Source organism: Lissotriton vulgaris, chromosome 3_1 (assembly GCF_964263255.1).
Source record: "Lissotriton vulgaris chromosome 3_1, aLisVul1.2, whole genome shotgun sequence".
NCBI lineage: Eukaryota > Metazoa > Chordata > Amphibia > Caudata > Salamandridae > Lissotriton > Lissotriton vulgaris.
The window spans coordinates 82,079,116-82,101,641 of NC_141689.1; the positions used below are offsets into that span (position 1 = coordinate 82,079,116).

General features: G+C 48.2%; 1 protein-coding gene across 1 annotated transcript in view; it reads right to left on the reverse strand.

The window, feature by feature from the left end:
• DYSF (dysferlin) overlaps window positions 1-22,526 on the reverse strand; it is a 1,070,125-nt gene that overhangs the window by 463,926 nt on the left and 583,673 nt on the right. Inside the window, exons 29-30 of the mRNA XM_086960107.1 lie at window positions 20,203-20,345; window positions 4,416-4,589 (exon numbers count right to left, since the gene is read on the reverse strand). Coding sequence (XP_086816233.1) covers window positions 4,416-4,589; window positions 20,203-20,345 — 317 coding nt within the window. The remainder of the gene's footprint in view (window positions 1-4,415; window positions 4,590-20,202; window positions 20,346-22,526) is intronic.

Consider the following 22,526-nt stretch of genomic DNA (forward strand, 5'->3'; position numbering starts at 1 on the left):
GTGCGTAAAGTATTTGGAATATTTGTGACAACCCACATTACAGCCTGGTGCACCTCTTCGTAAACAACCATGGTACAACCGAAACCCTAAACTTATACCGTGGGAAAATCTACTACACTTGTGGATAATTTGCTGTGATAAGTGGGATTCGTGGTGTACTGTACTTGGAAACCTGAATGTATGAATCAGGATTGGAAGTTTCTGACTCCAAACTATTATGCGCCTAAAAAGACTGATGTGTATAAAATGTTTTGTGAATTATCAAGTTTGTTTTTAGAGAAATGATGCACCCAACTTTGATATTACTGTATGCTTCAAAACAAGAATTGCCTTCTACACTTGAGTAAATTGTTTCTGCACCATGACTAAGCGCTAAGCAGTAGAGATGTACAAAAGATCCCCGGCTTCCTCAGTAGAATGCCCATGATTTGCATCTCCTGAAAACTAGAATTTGAAAGATTGTAAGTATACAGGGAACTTGTGCATAATTTGTAAATGTGCACATCTGATTATTGCAAAATTATGATTTTGTTTCGATTCTACATTTAGGCACAAATGAAAAAGTCGATTTGTGGATAATTTTATAGCAATAAAAGGTAAAAAAAGAACACTCAGGAGATTCTTCTTTTTGTGCAAGTTTTTCCTCCCTCAAGCCCTATTTTCCATCGCAATTGATTCACAGAAAATTGCAAGTTTCTGGAAAACAATTTTCTCCGTAGAAAAATTTAAAAATCCGAAAAAGTTAGCAAGCATTTTTACACCTGTGCATTTTTTGCTTGCGAAAATATGTGTATATTATCAAAATAGGAATTCAGAAAGGCTTTGCAGGCGGCCTGGAATTCTGAGACTGCTGCAGTTTGTAAATGCCTGAAGGTCACAATTCTGTGCCATGAATTATGTTGAATATTCTTAACTGAGACTATTTTGATTACAGAGGTTTAGTATTTGAATTAGAAGTGTGTCAGTTTGCATGCGGAATGACGTCACAATGAGATCTAGCAGGGTATTGGTAACAAAAGATAGAACAGTTAGATTTCAAATTGCTGATAAAAGCAAAGAAATATGAAAAATATAGTCAGGTCAAACACACAGTTTATGATTTATTAATTGGTTTCAGCTTCTATTAGTCGGATTTTCCACAAGAAGCACGCAACCCATTGATCGGGAAGGAGATCGAAGATGCAAAGAGTAGCTGCCAAGTGCCTTCTTGGCGAATTCAATGCCGAACCCTAGGTAAGATTGTAAATTGGTAAGTAGGAAGGAAGGTCGCGTCTTACCCGGCCAATGATGCTACAGTCGGTGTAGTCCGATGTGGACCTGTTCATGCACTTGGGAGTGAACCAGCTGGTTACTTAGTGGTTGTTTCTGTTCATCAGGATCAATGACCATGGAGTGTGTGACGTCATAACTACACCCATCGCTAAGAATCCTCTGGGTCTCAAGATGGTTGAGTCCCTCCCTGCTGCAGAGGGTGATGCCAATGAGGGTGATAGAATTCTCCTCCCCACTCCGCGCCTACTTATGTAGTTACGCTGGAGGTGTAGCGGCTGCTTGAATGCTTTTGCCAGTGGGCCCACTCTGTCACTCAGTAACAAGTTAACCTTTCACCTAACCTTTTCCTTTTCTGTATACTCTCATCCAATATTGATAGTATGGTGTTTGCCTGAGAAGGAAGGGCATCTCTTAAGACCTGTCTCTGCATACGCGGCCTAAAACTTGGCCTTGCGTGTTCCCCCACTATCCTGTCCAACAGGAGGATTATTAGTAAGACGCTGCGATACTCCATGACTGCCTTCCACTCACAAATCAAAGGAGAAGAGTGCTGGAGCCACGTTTATTTGGGTTTCTTCTCAGGGCACCCCCTTTAGGTACATCTTCAGGATTTTTTCTGAGCCCTTGAAAAGGGGCGCCATTTTACTCGTTTTGCTTGCTGTTCATGATAGGCACAGATTTTCAATGATCTTATTTTTTTTTATTTTCTCTATTGGCACACCACTCTCATTCCCTATAATTGATAAACTTGAGAATGTCTGCAATTTCTATGGAGAAATTATAGAAGTGCTAGACCTTGAGATTGCATCACCGCCGCCAGACCAAAATGCAAAGATTAGATGCTTCTTACCCAGGAATACACATTTTTTTTGCATTTTTCTTCCTGTTTTCTGTTTACTCCAGCTTTATGAGGATGCTGGTGTTGTACAGAGTCCACCAACATTGTCCTCCAACATTTATCTTGCTTGACCGATAAGGTGACATACTCAAGTTTACCACTTGCTTGGTGATGCAGCTAACTCTGAAAGTAATGTGTCCCCAGGGAAGATGTCTGAGGGTGGGTGAGATTCTGCCAAACTTCCTGGGCCTTGATCAGCCATGCTGTGGTTGAACAGTGCTCATCAAGTGGTTTCATGTGATCCTAAGACCCGTCAAGGTCCAATACTGACATTTTATTCTTCACTTATTTTTGGTCATTATCGCTGGCAATGAGCACAACCTCTGTCTTCATGGGACGGAGCTTCGAGTATGACTTAGATATCCAGGCCTGGGCGGTGCTGAGATTATTTAACATACGTATTCTCATTTCCTGATGCAAGTTGGGTGCAAATATCATGGGGCCTGATCATCTCGTTAATTATTAGGGCTCCCAAGGTATCACTGTACAAGCTGACGATCACTGGACCGATGATAGAGCCTTGTGGGATTTCGGAAGTCCAGTGGATCAGATGGATCCATTGGTGCTCATCTGGACGAAAGCTAGGATCTATTTTTCGAGCAGGAGGCGAACCACTCAAGGGCGATGCCAAAGACGCACATTCTTGAGTAGAGGGTGTTGAGTAGGTTTGAGGAAAAACGTGATGAACGCTTTTACGAAACATTCGACAACAGTGTATCGTACGCCAAAAACGAACTCTATCAAAGCCATACAGCCGATAACAATGACCCTGAGAACAGGGTCTTTGTTGAATTTGTACCTACTAGCACGGTACTGACTCAGAACACTTCTCCCTAGGACTGCATCCAACTTGAGTGTCTCATGATTTTACTAACCCATTCTCCATTGAGATAAACGTTGTAAGCATTTCCTTCACTTCTTAAGTGCTCTGAGGTCACAACAAGGTTTTTCTTAGGTTTGAGTTAGTGCAGTTTATTGTTCGACTGCTGGCGGCATTTCTTTAATCTGGACTCTTTCTCCAGGGTTCTAAGGGATATGCTATGGAAAACAGGTGCACACTTATACCACCTGAAGATTAAGGTAATATTTATAGGGTGGGTATTATACTATCTGTAGCAGCATCAGCCTACCATGTCAGACATAACATATACCGCATAATGTATAACATATAACATATGTAACATAAGGCACAATACCACTGATTAAGTTAGCGAACTTGTGTTAAGTACTTGCTGATGACGTCATTGTGCAACCGAGTGGAAGATTACATTTGGTAGCTGTAACATCTATGACTTGCAGCGATATGAAATACCGCGTCTCACATCCTATTCGTTTAACTAGAAAAATGCCGCACAACATAGAAGGAGGAAAGCACCATCAACAATGGTTTTGGTGCAGTGAATTGTACCTTCCTGCACAACAACAAACATCCCCATGACGTATGCATCCTTGCACTATGGTGCAAAGGCGCCTGTGTTGGGACTAGGCAGCCGGTTTTGCGCCAGCACAGGGATGCATTGTATTGCTGTAAACACTGCACTTTCCAAGACGGCTTGCAGCTCTGCGTCATGTTCTTGTAAATATGTCCCAAAGTTTGCTTTGCTTCTTGACAAGTCCACATTCCCTCTACCAAAAACCCAAAACAAACTTGAACACTGTTTCACTTCAGTGACACTAACCCTGTGATGCATATCGCGTTATCTAAATATGTTACATAATAATACATTGTACTTACAATTTTGCAGATGGTTGTTTTACCTTTTACGTGTGTGCTACAAGGGGCCATGGGGAGGCAACAGTGTTATTGACCAACTACAAGGCCCCCCTGCCAAGTCCCTCCTTTTTTGTCTCACCATCTGCCAGCTGCGGAAGGTTTGATTGAGCTGGGTCTTCGGAGGGAGGTCTCATAGCAGTCTTATACTGTCAGATATGGACTCGGGACTACATAGATCACATAAACTGCTTTCAACATTTCACTGAATGTGCAAACTCCTGACAATCCCTGAGTGTAGTATATCACATATGACACTAAACAGGACATGTCATGTCCAACCTGTTACTAAATGTGGGAGTAAATCCCTAGATGCATTCCCTTCATACAAAATAACAAATCATGGCAAACTGTATGTGACACTCAATGCAAAAGATCATCTTCAAAGAATACATCTAGTGCGTGTGTAAAAATGTGCAGAAATGCGCAACAGCCTTGCACGTGCGGGATTTGTCTAGGGAATTCCATCCTTACCAGTGCGCCTTCTAATGCAAAAACTGCAGCCGCTCCAGTCTGTTCCAGGGGTTCCATGCGCCGCCTCCAGCGACGTCGGCGGAAGCTGTCCGTCTTACGATACTTGAGGTGGAATCTCCATCCGAAGAGCGATGCGTACTCCCAACCTTCCGACTCCCAATCTTCAACTTTACGCTGCGGAATACAGCATGACATTAAAATCTGAGGCCGCCAGTGCACTATGGTGAAGATTAGGGGGTTATTGCGCGTACACAAGTATATTGGGTATGTGAAGCGTTATGTGGTGGGATAAAGGGAACCTGGTTTGAATTTAGGATATACAGGACCAGGTGGAGAGATGTGATCCGACATATGGATGTCTGGGTTCTGCTGTCTCCTCTCCTACACAGATCTTCAAGTTGGGGAAACTAAATTAGATTATGCCACAATTTATTTAGAAATATTCAGAGTCTCCATAATATTTGAGTCAATGAACAGCCTTTACCAAAGCGGGGCAACTTTTTCTCTACTTCCTCCACTATTGAGGACACTACAAAAGAGTGGCATACCTCTTGACTCAATTAGGCTTCAAGCCGACTCACAACACAGAAATAGGTCTTGTTGCGGTCTTACATGACACTACTTTAGCAATGGATGGTGATTGTGACACTCAAATTACTGGCTTTCTGCAACTTCTAACACTGTTGGCCAACTAGACCATGAGTGTCTTCTCTTCGGATCCAAGTGGGATTGTATTTTTGACCGAATGCACTGATACATCTGCATTTATGTTATTTCTATAAGTAAAGGGGATGTGTTATAGCCACGTCCTAGTTCTGCGTCATTGATCAGCCTGTATGAGGGATGATGCTTTAATGGAACATTGATTGTGATGTTGGCTGTGTGAGTCAGTGTGTGTCTGGAGGCTGAGCAGAGAAGTCCTTGCACCTGGTTGGGTGTCCTATGAATCAACTTACATCTTACATATGTCTTTGGAGCCCACATGGAAGTACAAAATAAAGCGGTATCCATCCCACATGATCTGGTGGGTCCTGAATTTTGAATGAAAAGGTACATGAATTATGAGACTGGAGAGAACCAGACTTAAGGCCTCTGGTCTGTAGAGATCTATAGATATCTTCACTTGGCTGTACATTATTTAATGTATGTTGGAACTTTTGTCGCTCCTGTTAAAAGTTTGGTTCACGTTTACGCTGAAGATACACAAGTGTTTCTCAGACCGAGTGGTCCCAATGACATCAACCTTTGTATGAGCTCAATACATGGCCTAGACTTATATGCACTTTATTATTGCTAGTTTGCACATGTACAATTAGACATGTACCGATATAAATTTTAATATTGTTAATTTGCACATGCGCTGGAAAATTAGTACTTTTTATAGCATTCGACAATAGAATATATCACTTGCACTTTATTATTGCTAGCTTGCACATGTCTTATTAGACGATGTACCAATATTTACCTCATTATTGCTAATTTGCACACGCACTGAAAAATGAGTATTATAAAGCATTATATAATAGTATATACCATTTGCACTTTATTACTGCTAGTTTGCACATGTATTATTAGACGAATGAACCAAAATGAATTTTTATACTGAAAATTTGCATATGTGCCGGAAAATGATTTCTTTTTACAGTATAGCTGGTACTTGTCAAATTAGAGACTGATGTATTTCTATGATATACATGGATTTTATTTTGAATTGCTGCTATATGGTTGTATTCATACATACTGAATAAAGCACTTTTGAAATTGAATTGATATTGACATCAACCTTTCCAAGTTTCAGTCTTGTCGATGGATGGATGGATGGATGGATGGATGGATGGATGGATGGATGGATGGATGGATGGATGGATGGATGGATGGATGGCTGCCAATACTCTCAGACTCATCTCACACAAAACTGGGATTCTGGGATTTGGAGCCCCCGCCTGAGTCTGGATTTCAGCATGGTTGCCCAGTACTTAGGCTCACGTCCTACAGCTTGGAATCTGGGTAGCGCGTTGTTCTGAGTCCGCATTGCTATTCCCCCTCACATAAAGAAGATTACTTTTACCTGTTTTATACATATTGAAACGTTGAAGAAATGATTTCCGTTCTTACATGTTGCTGCCCACCACTTGTGATACAAGAGCTTAAATTACCTGGAACAAATTATGGGAATGACTTACATTTGGACTTCCCTAAATATTCATTGAATGGGCTTCAGGTCACCTAGGTGCATCAGCCGGACTGCTTCTCTTCGGGTGTAAACCCGACCACATGCCCTGTCAGCTGGTTAAACTGCTTTGCAAGAGAGTCACATTAAAGACCCTCTGTCGGTATGCCAGGATAGCAATGTGAGGACCCTCCTTTATCTCTGCTACTTTCTCTTTGGTCTACTTGTCAACAGGGCCGGACTGGGAACCAAACCCGGCCCTGGCAAAGTGCTCGGCCGGCCCCCCCTCCCCACTCGGTGGGGGGTTGGAGGTGCCTCCGAGCGCTTTGCTAGGGCCGGTTTTCGGCCGATTTTGTTGCAGGGCCGATTTTGCAGCTATGCTGCAAAAACGGCCCTGTAACAAAATCGGCCCCCAGGGGCTCAAAACCGGCCCCCACCTGTGCGGCCCACCAGGGGATTGCCCGCTGCCCGCTATGGCCAGTCCGGGCCTGCTTGTCAAGCACTCTTCACCACCCTTCGCATCACGTAAGCATGCCTTGGGGGGCTCTCCTTCTCTTGTTTTGCTGCCAGACTTTGGAACAACCTCCCTCCAGTGCTTAATTTGAGCCAGCGGTTTCCGGTGCTCGGTATGGCACTTAATCGTCAACACAGGCGCTTACAGCGTGAACTCAATCCAAAGGTATTGGAGCACTTTTCATGAGCACCAGTTAAGGACACATTCATTTTTTTTAGGCAAATAGAGATTAAGTGATTCGCACAGAATCACAGGATGTTGAGCCGACTTCAACCTGGTTCCAGGGCTGGACTAGGAAACAAATCTGGCCCTGGCAAACTGCTCGGCCAGCCCCCAGGAGGGGGAAAGGGAGGTGCGGCCGAGCTGTTCGTTAGTGCCGGTTTCGGACGATTTTGTTACAGGGAGCCGATATTGCTGGCCCCAGTAACAACAAGCATTTACAATGCAATGGTTTTGCCTTTGTTAAAGTTAGAGCAATTAGCATTGCTCTTGACATTATTTTTATTTATGTTTTTTTTAACATAAATAAATGGCATTGTCATTTACAATGCCACTAGCTTTATCTCTCGCAAATGACACACACAAACACACACAGAGCCACCCCACACACACCCCCACACAGAGCCCCCCACACACAGCCACACAGAGCCCCCCACACACACAGCCACACAGAGCCCCCCACACACACAGCCACACAGAGCCCCCCACACACACAGCCACACAAAGCTTCCTACACACACAGCCACACAGAGCCCTCCACACACACCCACACAGCACAAGCAGGCAACAGGGGCACACGGAGGCACAAGCAGGCAACAGGGGCACACAGAGGCACAAGCAGACAACAGGGGCACACAGAGGCACAAGCAGGCAACAGGGGCACACAGAGGCACAAGCAGGCAACAGGGGCACACGCAACAGGGGCACGAAAACGGAGGCACAAGCAGGCAACAGGGGCACGAAAACGGAGGCACAAGCAGGCAACAGGGGCACACGGAGGCACAAGCAGGCAACAGGGGCACACGGAGGCACAAGCAGGCAACAGGGGCACACGGAGGCACAAGCAGGCAACAGGGGCACACGGAAGCACAAGCAGGCAACAGGGGCACGAAAACAGGCACAAGCAGGCAACAGGGGCACGAAAACAGGCACAAGCAGGCAACAGGGGCACGAAAACAGGCACAAGCAGGCAACAGGGGCACGAAAACTGAGGCACAAGCAGGCAACAGGGGCACAAGGAGGCACCAGCAGGCAACAGGGGCACACGGAGGCACAAGCAGGCAACAGGGGCACACGGAGGCACAAGCAGGCAACAGGGGCACACGGAGGCACAAGCAGGCAACAGGGGCACACAGAGGCACAAGCAGGCAACATGGGCACACGGAGGCACAAGCAGGCAACAGGGTCATGAAAACAAGCACAAGCAGGCAAAAGGGTCACAAGCATGAATTGTAATTTAGACAGGGCTGAAGTGGAGAACGGTCAGTAGGGAAGTAGTGCGGTTGGTGCAGTGGTACCAGGCCGAAAGGTGAGAGGGGCTGTCTGCACCCCAGTTTGGACAGTTTCCACTACCTAACAGGGATTGGTGGGAGGGGGGGCGTACATCTTGCTTGGTTTAGGGCTGTTACTTCGGGGACGCAGTGCACGCTCCTGCCTGCTGCCGCCGGGACACGACAACAGGCAGGGAGAGGACAGGCTGGGAGAGGGCAGGGAGGAGACAGGCTGGGAGAGGGCGGGCTGGGAGAGGGAGGGGACAAGCTGGGAGAGGGCAGGCTGGGAGAGGGCAGGGAGGGGACAGGCTGGGAGAGGGCAGGTTGGGAGAGGGCAGGCTGGAAGTGGACAGGCTGGGAGAGGACAGGCTGGGAAAGGGCAGGCTGGAAGTGGACAGGCTGGGAAAGGACAGGCTTGGAAAGGGCAGGGAGAGAACAGGCTGGGAGTGGGCAGGCCGGGAGAGGACAGGCTGCGAGAGGATAGGCTGCGAGAGGACAGACTGCGAGAGGACAGGCTGCGAGAGGACAGGCTGTGAGAGGACAGGCTGGGAGAGGGCAGGTTGGGAGAGGGCAGGCTGGAAGTGGACAGGCTGGGAGAGGACAGGCTGGGAAAGGGCAGGCTGGAAGTGGACAGGCTGGGAAAGGACAGGCTGGGAAAGGGCAGGGAGGGGACAGGCTAGGAGAGAACAGGCTGGGAGTGGGCAGGCCGCGAGAGGACAGGCTGCGAGAGGGCAGGCTGCGAGAGGGCAGGCTGCGAGAGGGCAGGCTGCGAGAGGGCAGGCTGCGAGAGGGCAGGCTGGGAGAGGGCAGGCTGGGAGAGGGCAGGCTGGGAGAGGGCAGGCTGGGAGAGGGCAGGCTGGGAGAGGGCAGGCTGGGAGAGGGCAGCAAACAGCTGGCCTGGGAAAACAGCACAGGGATCCTTGAAACCAACGCCAGTACTTCATAACTGTAACCAGTCCCTATAAGACCAGGGAAGCAGTGCTTGGATCCCTGAAACCAGAGGCAATTCTCTGTGTCTGAAGCCTGTCCGGTAGCTCTAAAAAATATATCCTTCCATTTTTTCCATTATTGGATCCCACATTTACTCCTGTATGGATTGTTTGGAACTGTAGTCGCATACCGCCTATAACCCACGTACTGTAGATCACCTGCTTGTAATCCTTCCTAGGTTGTATCTGTAATGTGCTCATACAACTGTTTGGGGACTGTTTTCTTGTAAAGTGCTCTGATACCTCCAGGCCATGTCCACACTATATAAAATCAATGCCAACATTCGCAATGGCCCTATGAAAGTTCTCAATCTACTGTGGTTGTTGCCTGCCTCAAAAAGTAACTTATAAAAAGGTAAGTTACATCTTTCATTTTTCCAAATTTAAAACTACAAAAAGCGTGTATATAAACTGTCTTTTAAAAATGAAATGTTTATTTCATGCTCACTCCCCCCGCCCCTTTAAAAACGCTCACCTCACGACTGTGTTTACATTAAACAAATAAATACTCCCACTTCAACCCCTCATTAGGAGCCACGGGGTGCATGGTGTCTGAGTGGCCGGTCAGTGGTGAGGCAGGGAATTTCTGCTGTACAAACGGTCACCGCAGCCACTTACACCGCAGGTATCTTGTTGAGCAGGTGAATCGTAGTGGTAACAATTGCACTTTTGCCTGCCTCCGCTAACGTTTGTAAATTGAGCGAGTGACATCAATAGACCCTCCGAAAGACATCGCGCTACACGAGTGTTGCCAGCTGCCGGCGTACCTTCCCCAATGACCCTGTGCAGATGAAAGCCCCATCACCTAACTCACATCTACACTTACCTTCGCTCAGCTGCAGAGCAAACAGTCCGCTTCAAAAAGTAACGCTCGGGTGACCTGTGCTGCTGGCAAGTACTTCCGGCGGGTTAGACGGGACAGTCCTGTGCATAAAAGATTCCAACACCTCCCTGGGTTAGTGCACGTACTCTCTTGTGACGTTACTTAGAGTCTCCCTGCCGGGATCGCGATCCTACACACACAAAACACCCTATTTAGTGACGTAACGTCTCTCCTGCCTCCTCGCGCTCACCCTGCCGCTTCCTAAACGGCAGAGCAGCAAGTTGCCAGTTAACATTCTCAGGAGGGGGGGGGGGGATCCATCGGCTGCACCCGTGAGTACGAAATAGATTGTACATTTGTATACTTATGAACACAGGCCATCCCTGGGCTACCCAGTCTCCTCTCACCCGTCATAGCCGAATGAAGGACTTCTTTTCTATACATTGCCCAAACTATCTAGCTACCTACAATGACAATTGCCTAAGCCAGGAAACTCAAAATCAACTGCTTTTGAATAGTACATGGAGCGATATTGGCAGGCTCTGGGACACCTCAGGCCTCTCTCCGCAAAGGACCTTATTCGCCCCTCTCTACCCGGACGCAGTCCAGAGCAGCAGCGAGGGAAATCCAAAAAGTGTTTGACAGGAGGAGAAGGAAGTTTGCCGGCGTGGCCCCCCGCTCACCTTAAGAGAAGCCTCCCAGGGTAGTGACCCGGGTCTAGAGAGCATGCAGGTCCAGCTCCCTGCCCGCCACAGCCGGCAGCTTTCAAAACCGGGACCTGTGCACAAAGAGATTGTTAGAGAGATCCGACAGATGAGGCCGGCGATACCGGACCCCTGGCAAAGCGACCCCTCCACCACCCCCGTGTCTTATAGGTTTATGGCTAAATGGGTCTTCTCACCCTCTGCTGTGGTGGAACTGCCTCAGCTCGTCCAGGAAAGCTTGCCCTTTCCTCCGCTGGTACTCTTGAGGTTTCCCAGTCGAGTTTGCCATCCTTTTTGGTTTGGGGGATTTTAAAAACAATATCTATTTTTCCCCCTTTATATTAATGTTTTTAATCCTCTCTCGCCGTGTTAGGGAACCCGAGTCCCCATCGTCGTCTTCGGGACAGAAGGGTCCGGAGAGTGGTCTCTTTTCAAAGAAAAGATGGGATTTAAAGAGGGGGGTGATAGCAGGGCCGTCGGCGGGCTGAACTGGGGGGGGGGGGGTCTGGGATCTTCAGCAGGGCCAACGGAAACACGGACCCGGCTGCCCCGCGCCCCACTCCATGCCTCTGACCAGCTTCGGCAACGTCGGCGGGCTGAACTGGGGGGGGTCTGGGATCGTCAGCAGGGCCAACGGAAACACGGACCCGGCTGCCCCGCGCCCCACTCCATGCTTCTCACCAGCTTCGGCAACGTCGGCGGGCTGAACTGGGGGGGTCTGGGATCTTCAGCAGGGCCAACGGAAACACGGACCCGGCTGCCCCGCGCCCCACTTCCGGGCCTGCGGTGGGGACAGAGAGCGGGCGGCCGGTGCTCTGCGTGGCTGGGCGGGGGAAGGGGCGGGAACGGGGACGGGAGCAAGCAGCGACAGGCTGGGCAGCCCAGACAGAGCGGCAGGTTGGAGAGGCACTTCTCCAGTCTCCCCGCGGGCGCCGCCATAGTGCTTGCCGTCTTCCTCTCCTTCTTCCCCGGGCTGCGGGGGGGCGGGCACTTCCGGCCGGCCGCGCTAGGATTGGCCGGCCGGCCAGTCACGGGGCAATGCAATCGGGGAGGAGGAGACTGGAGGCCGGCGACGGAGGAGAAGAGACGCAGTAGTGCCGGCAATGCCGGACCAGACACGGGGGCGTTCCCGGCGTCCCGTGACGTCGGCAAAAGCCAAAGAATGTCGGGAACGCCCCCGTGTCTGGTCCGGCATTGACGGACAGGCCCCTCGTCCAATGGCAAGGCTCCGTTTACGGAGCCAGCCAATCAAGGACGAGGGCCGAACAAAAGCCACACTACAGTTCTCAACAGGATTTCGCCTGCGCGGAAAAGCTGCGCAGAGCGCAGCTTCCGCTAGGCAAAACCTAAAAACGGCCCCCAGGGGCCCAAAACTGGCCCCCACCCCGGCAGTCGACCGGGGAAACGCCGGTGCACACTACTGCCAGTCCAGCCCTGCCACGTTCCCCAGCTCCGAAGTTGGCAGCTCTGGCCATTATGCCACATCCCCTCACCTCAGATAGGGTTTCATGTTTAGTTAGTAGTGGGTTCTGTTTTAGGCGGCGCTAACAGGAGAAATGGGCTGGTGGAAGCTGCCTCCTGACGAGAGCACTGGCACTTATTGTTTTACAAATGTATCACTGTCTCTCTCTAAAAACCATTTGAACTCATAATCACATCATTTGCAAAGAGATTTTAATACACACCTATTCCCTCACAATTTTTGTTGCTTTTTATATCCTGACTCAAGTAAAAGAACACTCTGGGTGACCTTGAACTCTGTAAGGTCACCAGGTATTGAATCCACCCTTCCCTAACTCTATGGCTTATTATCAACAAATAGCGATATTTATCGCTAAGTAGGCTTAGCGGCAATTTTTTTATCGCGCGCATCACCGGATTTTATCGCTGAGATAGCGTGCTATTAGCAACGTTTATATCAACAGCGATAAAATTCCCGGCGATAGCGCCAAAATCCGTGAATATCGCTGTGAATACAGTGATATTCACGCATTATCGCTAACAGGGTCTTAGCCATTATATCCACCTCCCATTGGACATAATGGCTAAGAACTGGTCTGAGCAGGCGTCAGTTTTTGGAGATATTCGTGCTTAGCGCGAATATTTCCATCGCTACGCCTGTGTTGGTAATAGGTGATAGCGATGTTAGCGACTGCTTTCAGTCGTTAACAGGTTGGGTACGCCCACTTTGCATGTCATTAGCGATAAATATCGCTGACATGCAAAGCGGGCCCCAAACCGCTCGCTATCGCATACAAGCTGTCGCTAACTGCTGTTATTTATTTATTTTATTTTCAAAGTTTTATATAGCGCGAACAAGATCTTCGCAGATATCAGAGCGCTTTCCATAGAGGGGTACATGAAGGAACATAGTCAAACAAATAAATCAATAGATCACACAGTACAAATAGGTGGCTGCAAAGCCAATCATGTGCATAATAAGACAACTCATACAAATAAGTAAAGGGGTCAAACATGTGGTACAGATCGGTGCAGGGTGTGTTAGCGACAGCTTGCTAATAGGGCGATAGAATTATCGCCGCTTCGGCCGCTAAAGCGGCGATAATTTCCTATCGCCCCCTTGATAATATGCCCCTCTTTTCCTGCCATTTGCCCCCCCCTGTGGTGGCAGAAACAGACTCAGTGCTGCTGAAAGGTGGTTTGTATTTTGGAAACCTGCTGCTCTGGAGGGACATTCGCTCTGACCATTGTTTACGCAGATGTGATTGGTCTGATGTGTTCCAGGCCTGTAAAGTTAGCTTTAATGGGTCAGCTCATAATAATTGGTAGATCAGTGTGTAGGTAGCCATCTGTCACAATGTCAAGTCGCTCTTGTTTTTATAACTGCACAGAGCATTTGTGGGCTGATGCCTGCTTAGTAGCCATGAGACCACAGGAGGGGTCCATACAGTGAAACAACTGGAAAAATGCCCTGGACAGATTAAATACATTTTTTTAAAAACCTCTAATATGGGTGCAGCCAGCTGATAAGCACCAAAGCTTAGCGCCCAGCTACAAGCTACACCCCTGCCCCAGTCTGCATTCTGATGGCTGGATTCACTCTTACTTAAGCATGGATGCAATGCGGAAGAGATGGAGCATCAGATAGTGTCCCCTCTGTACAAAGCACCCACATGGAAGGGTAAACACCAGAAGCTTGAGTTCTTCACACCCTGGGAACCTGCTTGTAAATCTAGCCAAAAGCAGAACCCAGCAATGGCTGCCCAGCACAGCTGCCACCCCCTGCTTCAGCTAACTGAAGCTTATGTCAGCAAAAGGGTGCTATAAATGTAAAAGAGGGTCAAACAGAAGATGTGACGTCAGGATTGGATTGTGTCGAGGGGGGTCCAAGCATCACACCACAAGCTGACCAGTGGGGGCAGCCCTGGGGAAGAGCCCACATTCACCAAGAGAGTTCCATGCTGTGTGGCAGGCAGACTCTTTAGAAGGGGAAGTATTACACCCCTTAATAATGCTAGGAATGGGGAAGGCACAGAGTGATCCTGTGCAAACTGTAAAGTGCTTCATGTTAGTTATTTGTTGGAAGGGCTCACAGTTCAAACAGGAGAAAGTCAAAGCAAAATGTGAGTAGTATTTGGAACTCAGGCCCTCTGTCGTGTTCTATCAGTCTGGGGGGAAAAATGCAGCAAAACACCTAAGATATGTTTTTAACAAAGACTACATTACAAAAATCTAAACAGGGTAACTGTGGAATAATTTCTTCGACTTATTGCTTTATAGCAACATTTGTAGACATGTTATGACTCATGTCTTCACACTCAACCAACTTCCTTTTAAAATAGTGAAATATAGAGAAAACGGTTTGAAAAAGCATGCATTGCACGCGTGTTTTGAGGTCTCGCCTACATAAAGCTTTGGCTGTATGTCTCGACAACCTATTGTATCCAGACTGTTAACGTCAAAGTCTACCGCGCTTTAGCTTGGCCCACTCCAAAACACTGGCTTTCATTCTTCCATTCAAACGTGGGCAGCTGCCGCAGTATTAGGTAAACGTCGTTTACAACGCGGTGTTTACACCGCACGACCTTTACCACGCTGCCATTACAACGCAAGTCATTACTACGACTTGCGCTGGATGGCGCTGTTGGTTAAGGAAAATTCTAATTCTCTATTCCAACACCTTCCCTACTGTTACGTGGGCTGGTGTTGGAATAGAAAATTATAATAATCCTCAATCCGTGCCCTCCAGCGCAAGTCGTTGTAACAACTTGCGTTGTAAAATCCGCGATGTAAAGTACTGCGAACAAAATGATCGTGTTGTACTATCATACATCCCAGTATTAGCAGAGTTGGAGCACTTTATATCAAAAGAATTCTAAGATGGCTTCCCACAGGGGTGTGTGCACAGGCAGACATCTTTGAATAGTTGTTTGTCATACATTATAGTACAAGAAAAGAAGCACTGGCAAAGGGAATATGTCCGTGCTCCAGTGCCACGGGCCAAACCTACTGGCTTTGCTGCAGTATCACAGGCGAGACCTGTTGGCTTTGGCAGTGCTCGTATAGTGGATGGACCCTCAGTTTTGACAAACGCTGCAATGCACCTTCAACTACTCCAAATGCGCACCTTCTTCGGGGATTATTTACAAGCCCTTTGAGCCGCCTGTACGTCACTTTTAATATGGGAAGAGGTGACGTACGGGCGGTGCAAGGGGCTTGTAAATATCAGCCTGATTCATGATCGGGCCGTTTTGCGAGGCTCAAATAGCGAATCATAAGGAATCGCTATTTGAGACTCGCAAAACGGTAATCATGTAGGAATCGCAATAATAATTGCGATTCCCACTGATTCCTTATTTGCGAGTAGCAAATTGCTAATCGCAAATAAGGAATACTCCCCATGCATTCCTATGGGCCTTTTGGCCCATAGGAATGCATGGGGAGTTATTCCTTATTTGCGATTAGCAATTAGCTAATCGCAAATAAGGAATCAGTGGGAATCGCAATTAATATTGCGATTTCTACATGATTACCGTTTTGCGAGTCTCAAATAGCGATTCCTTATGATTCGCTATTTGAGCCTCGCAAAACGGCCCGATAATGAATCAGGCTGTCAGCCCCTTCGTAACGAGGTGCGTTTAAGCCGGACACTTTTGTTGCAGTGTAGAAACCGGTGTTCTTTGTGATAACCATGGTGATGTCATACCACCAAATGTAAAAAGAAACACTTAAGAGTGGATGTTTCTTCCGGTGTACTCTGAGCCGGACTGCACTTCGGTGACCTGGGCGCGGGGCGTGCAATGGCTGAGATGGCTTCGAAGCGTGCTTTCTGCGCCTCTGCTGTAGGCTGGGAACATCAACGCTGTCGAAGTAAGTTGTTTTAAACTAAGGTACCCAAAGGAAACTTCACACTGCAAAATTAGCAAACACCCATGTCTTTATGGTGCAAGAGCGCCATCTAGAGGCCACGACAAAGAGTGCACTGAACTCACAGAACATTTAATTATGTGATCCCAGGAATGTGGAATGTACAACGTTTCTCCTTTGCCTCACAATCCTATCAATGCAGCCACACACAAGCATATATTACCAACCCTCTCATTGCAGGGCAATATTCACAAATAACGAGGAGCACTGAAATTATGCAGCAATGGAGGACTACATTATGCTGCAGTCTTGACTAAATATTGTAAAATTGGAAGGCAGGTCTGCCTGCACAGCCTTCTGGCAATAAAAGATGTGTCTCGTTATTCGGCTCACCCCAGTTACGCCGCAAACTCGTCTTCAGGTTTCCTTCGTGTTCATTCTGTAGGGCTCATGAAAAACTTCTTTCCAATAAGAAACAACTCTCCAATGTTTAATTTGTAAAAAAAAAAAAAGTGCCAGGCCCCCTTCCCTTTTGGGGATTCAGGACTTTAAACATTTTTATTGGTTCTTCTCCAAATAACTTTTAAAATTCTAGTAGCCATGGAGAATAGTGGCTCCTGGTCACAAGTATTCAGTTACTTGCAGAGTTAGGCCAGTTACTACCTGATTATGTTTGGGTCCAGGCTGAGTTTATATTTGTATCAAAATAAGGACCTAAGAGATGACAGTCTGTTCTCGTAAGGCCTAAAGCATAATGTGTATTTGTATAGTGTTCGCTCACCCAAGGGTATCTTGGCGCAGAATAACATATGTTTATTGTTACCCAACTCAATGGTGCTCATTTTATTGGCCTCAGATGGGTGAACGGCTGAGTGGACCCAAGAGGATTTGAATCTGTGGCTAAACACAGGCCCCTACAAGGGACGAATTATTCCGCTATGCCACCAGACCCAGCTAAGCCACCAGACCCAGCTAAGGCACCAGATCCGGCTAAGGCACCAGACCGGGCTAATCCACCAGACCGGGCTAAGCCACCAGACCCAGCTAATCCACCAGACCAAGCTAAGCCACCAGACCCAGCTAAGCCACCAGATCCGGCTAAGCCACCAGACCGGCTAATCCACCAGACCCAGCTAAGCCACCAGACCCAGCTAATCCACCAGACCAGGCTAAGCCACAAGACCAGGCTAAGCCACCAGACCCAGCTAATCCACCAGACCCAGCTAAGCCACCAGATCCGGCTAAGGCACCAGACCGGGCTAATCCACCATACCAGGCTAAGCCACCAGACCCAGCTAATCCACCAGACCCAGCTAATCCACCAGACCCAGCTAATCCACCAAACCAGGCTAAACCACAAGACCCAGCTAATCCACCAGACCCAGCTAAGCCACCAGATCCGGCTAAGGCACTAGACCGGGCTAATCCACCATACCAGGCTAAGCCACCAGACCCAGCTAATCCACCAGACCCAGCTAATCCACCAGACCCAGCTAATCCACCAAACCAGGCTAAACCACAAGACCCAGCTAAGCCACCAGACCCAGCTAAGCCACCAGACCCAGCTAATCCACCAGACCCGGCTAAACCACCCGACCCAGCTAAGCCACCAGACCCGGCTAAGCCACGAGACCTGGCTAAGCCACCAGACCTGTCTAAGCCACCAGACTCAGCTAAGTCACCAGACCCAGCTAAGACACCAGACCCAGCTAAGACACCAGACCCAGCTAAGCCACCTCACGCGGCTACACCACCAGACCCAGCTAAGCCACCAGACCCACGAGGATTTGAATCTGTGACCAAACACAGGCCCCTACAAGGGACGAATTAGTCCGCTAATCCACCATTTGAGACTAAGCCACCAGACCCAGCTAAGCCACCACTTGCGGCTAAGCCACCAGACCCAGCTAAGCCACCAGACACAGCCAAGCAACCAGACCCAGCTAATCTACCAGACCCAGCTAAGCCACCAGATCCAGCTAATCCACCAGACCCAGCTAATCCACCAGACCCAGCTAAGCCACCAGATACAGCTAATCCACCAGACCCAGCTAATCCACCAGACCAGGCTAAGCCACCAGACCCAGCTAAGCCACCAGACCCAGCTAAGCCACCAGACCCAGCTAAGCCACCAGATCCAGCTAATGCACCAGACCGGGCTAATCCACCAGACCGGTCTAAGCCACCAGACCCAGCTAATCCACTAGTCCCAGCTAATCCACCAGACCCAGCTAATCCACCAGACCAGGCTAAGCCACCAGACCAGGCTAAGCCACCAGACCCAGCTAAGCCACCAGACCCAGCTAATCCACAAGACCCGGCTAAGCCACCAGACCCGGCTAAGCCACCAGACCGGGCTAAGCCACCAGACCAAGCTAAGCCACCAGACCCGGCTAAGCCACGAGACCTGGGTAAGCCATGAGACCTGGCTAAGCCACCAGACCCAGCTAAGCAACCAGACCCAGCTAATCCACCAGATCTGGCTAAGGCACCAGACCGGGCTAATGCATGAGACCTGGCTAAGCCACCAGACCCAGCTAAGCCACCAGACCCAGCTAATCCACCAGATCTGGCTAAATTACCAGACCCAGCTAATCCACCATTTGCGGCTAAACCACCAGACCCAGCTAATCCACCAGACCCAGCTAAGCCACCAGACCCGGCTAAGCCACCAGACCCAGCTAACCACCACACGCAGCTAACCCACCAGATTCAGCAAAGCCACCAGACCCAGCTAGGGCACATCTGGGGGCCAAGTCTTGCCTCAGCTGCAGGCTCTTAGAAATGTTAAATGCATTTCGTATATTTGTGATACAAAGGCCCAACATACTACTAGGTTTGTTTGCATTGAAACCTGGATGAAAGAGGGGTTAGAGTTTAATAGGCTTTATCAATTGAAGTCAGTTTTGTTTGTTACTGCGTTGAAATGGACTCGAACAACAGCGATAAGGGGAAGATGGCTCCAAGACTCTGTTTTTTCTTCACTGGTTTGAAACTCTTGCAGGTGAAGTGGGAGTTCTTGATTCACAAATAGCTAAAGCGGGGGAGGGATGCTTGCAATCAGCGCCCAGTAGAGGGCAGTATCTCTCCAGCGTCTTACATTTACTTAACTGTAATGCATTGGTGCTGGTACCTTTGGCAAATTAAAAATGGTTCAGCATATTTGTGAGATGCAGTTTAACCACGAGAATGAGTAGTGTTATTGATGATAAACATGGGTTAGAGGCTAGAGTATTAGTATACCATTGTTTAACAGTTAAATCTAAAAATCTACAAGCACTATTAAGTTTCAAAGGTGGGTGTATTAATAGAGATGTGTATTAGTTGATATATAAGACGTGTCAACAAGTGGGGACACGTGTTGTCATTTCAGGTCATCCATAGCCCAGGGTTTGCCAGCATCTGCCTGAGAGGTCAAGATGTAAAGCCACGAAGAGACAAGTCACAGGACATGATGCATCCGCCGCGGATAGGTAGGTGACAAGGCGCGGTCCTAGGCTTCTGCCCATTAAACTTAAAAATAAAGTGGTAGGAACTATGGAAGCAAACTATTGTTTAGTTGTTTACAGTAAGGCACGCACAATTACCAACATCAACAAACAAAATGGTGTTTCAGAAGGTCAACACAAACTATGGGATACTTCTAACATCCCCCACCATTCTCTATGTAAATAGAAAGCTTATTTTCTTCCGTAGCAGGATACTTAAGGAACCATCTTTTGTACGATTCTTTGCTGTACACGGTTCACATCCTACATGAATATCTCACCTTTTTTAAGGCTTCCATCTGTTGGAGGTCTCTTCTGCGAAGACGAACCCAGCGGCGTCGCCGATTGGTGTGGTACATCTTCTCTGCGGGGACCCAGGACTTCGGCTTGCGATCAGGGGGAATGGTGATGCCATACTCCCAACCTTAAAAATAGGGAAAATGATGCCATAACATATACAAATTACTCTTTGCAAACATTGCATAGTAAAGATCTGAACAGCTACAGATCCCTAATCATAGGAAAGCCCAAATCCATAGTGCTTCGATGGCATGGAATCAGGAGGAATCCTCTAACACCCCTTAATAAGCACATATTGAAGGTATGCTATTCTTGATAGAGCACGCCTCCTATGTGTTATATGTCAACTTTATGCTCTCTCACCATTTCCTGTTCATTTTACTCTCCCTTCATCTGACAATAAAGTCCCACTTTTTTTAATTGCATTGAAATAACAAAATTCCCTTATTATTTAAAATTATTGCTGTATACATACAAACATACTTCTTGATAAAGTAAGACAGCTCAGTTGAATGGTATATAAAATGTTTGTAGCCTACGAGAACACAACAGGTGACTTTTAAAACCAGTGTGTTGGGATGGGAGTGGCTGCACCAGGAGGATTTAACGGGCCACTTTCATCCTTATGCAGCAGCTTGGACACCCTTAGAGTAGAACAATACATTATATATAAGATTGAAATGTCAGAACTCCTATCAGAGGGCCACAGGGCACGCAGAGGTTACTGAGACCAACCGTGGTGGCTGAGGCCGATTACTCCTGATGTCCCGGGGCCCGGCATACTATGGACCCCGCTCAACGGGGCCAAGTACCCCTAATGCACTTGCCTCTCAGTGGTAGCTGTGGTCGAGCAGTTAAGGCTCCCTGGGATGGGGTCACTGAACACGACTCATAACTCAGAGTACAAACAGAACAAACAATAAATCAATGTCCAGCCAAATACTTGCTTTCATAAGACAAAGTAGTATTTTATTCATACCTCTACACATGCAAAGGAATACGACATTCGGAAGCATGGCACAATCCCCTTGAGGTCAGGGCTCTAGAAGTCATCAGCCAATCACTGTCCCAACCTCCTTCGTGCAACGTGTCAGGTTATTCCCCATTCACTGGTGGCCGTATCATGGAATGGAAATGATTATGTCATACTCAAGAGTTCTCCCTTTGACTCTTTACGAATATAGCCAAAAGTGTCTATGGGGCTGCAGCACCTTCAGAAGCGAATCCCCTGGGACCCACAGGTCCAGTTCAAATCTTACCCATTTCTGCAGCATGGCATTGTTCGGCCATACAGTGGGTGCCCTGAGGCCAGCGACTCGTGAGATCAGATCCTGCTCGGAGAAGTCGTGCTGCTCGCAGTACACACAGCAGCGCCAGGCAGGCACAGGCTCACTCTCCAGAGTGCTGCGACCAGCTCTGCCCACCGATTGGAGCAGCCTCCGGCTCACAGAGGTGGTAAGTCCAGCAGGAGGAATTCAATCCTTTGGCTCTCGGCTGGAGTCTAGCGAGGGCCCATCATCCCCCTCAACATCCTCCTGGTCCTCGGGTTCAATCAGGGCAGAACTCACTCTGGGGCTCGGCCCACAGGTCGCAGTCTCCTCCAGGTGCCAGGCGACAGGCTGAAGTCTTTGGTGATTTGGCCCTGGCAGCCCCTCCTGGCACACAGGGTTGCTGCAGTATCTTCCGGACGCAATGTAGACTCCTCATGTGCAATTGCCCTCACCGCTGTGGCCCATACTGTCATGTGGGGTTGCGAAGGCATTCACAAGTCCTGACACACTGGTCACACAACCACTTCAATGGTGGCTCCCCTCTGCTATACGGGGTCATCGCAACTAAGCTCTGTCAGCTTGGTGCCCTCTGCCCAGAGCTCGATACTTGGCTCAGTCAGTGATTGCCCTCTCCTGGCACATGGGGGTTGCTGAAAACAGTCTTGTACAATGGCTACTGCCCAATCCTGGTCACAGGCAGAAGTCTGGAAGAGTTCCCTTTCATACACATCTGGCTGTATGGCATATGATAAATGTTGGGGCCTCAAACTTCCCTTCTTATAGTCATTTTCTAGACACCAAATGTGATTTATAGTCTGTGTCTTTGGTGTTTTATGTTGGTGTTCTGCTTCTTTTAAAGCGGGCACAGCTCGTCTTCTTCTTTCTTCATGAAAGGTCTCTGTCCCAGCAGGAGAGACTGCGAAGCTGACTGTCCCACCAACAATTCAGAGTTCACACCTGGATGTCAGCCACAGTGATATGTGCATCAAAAGGTTAATCCTAGACCCCTGCCCTACTCTTTATGCTTCCCTTAT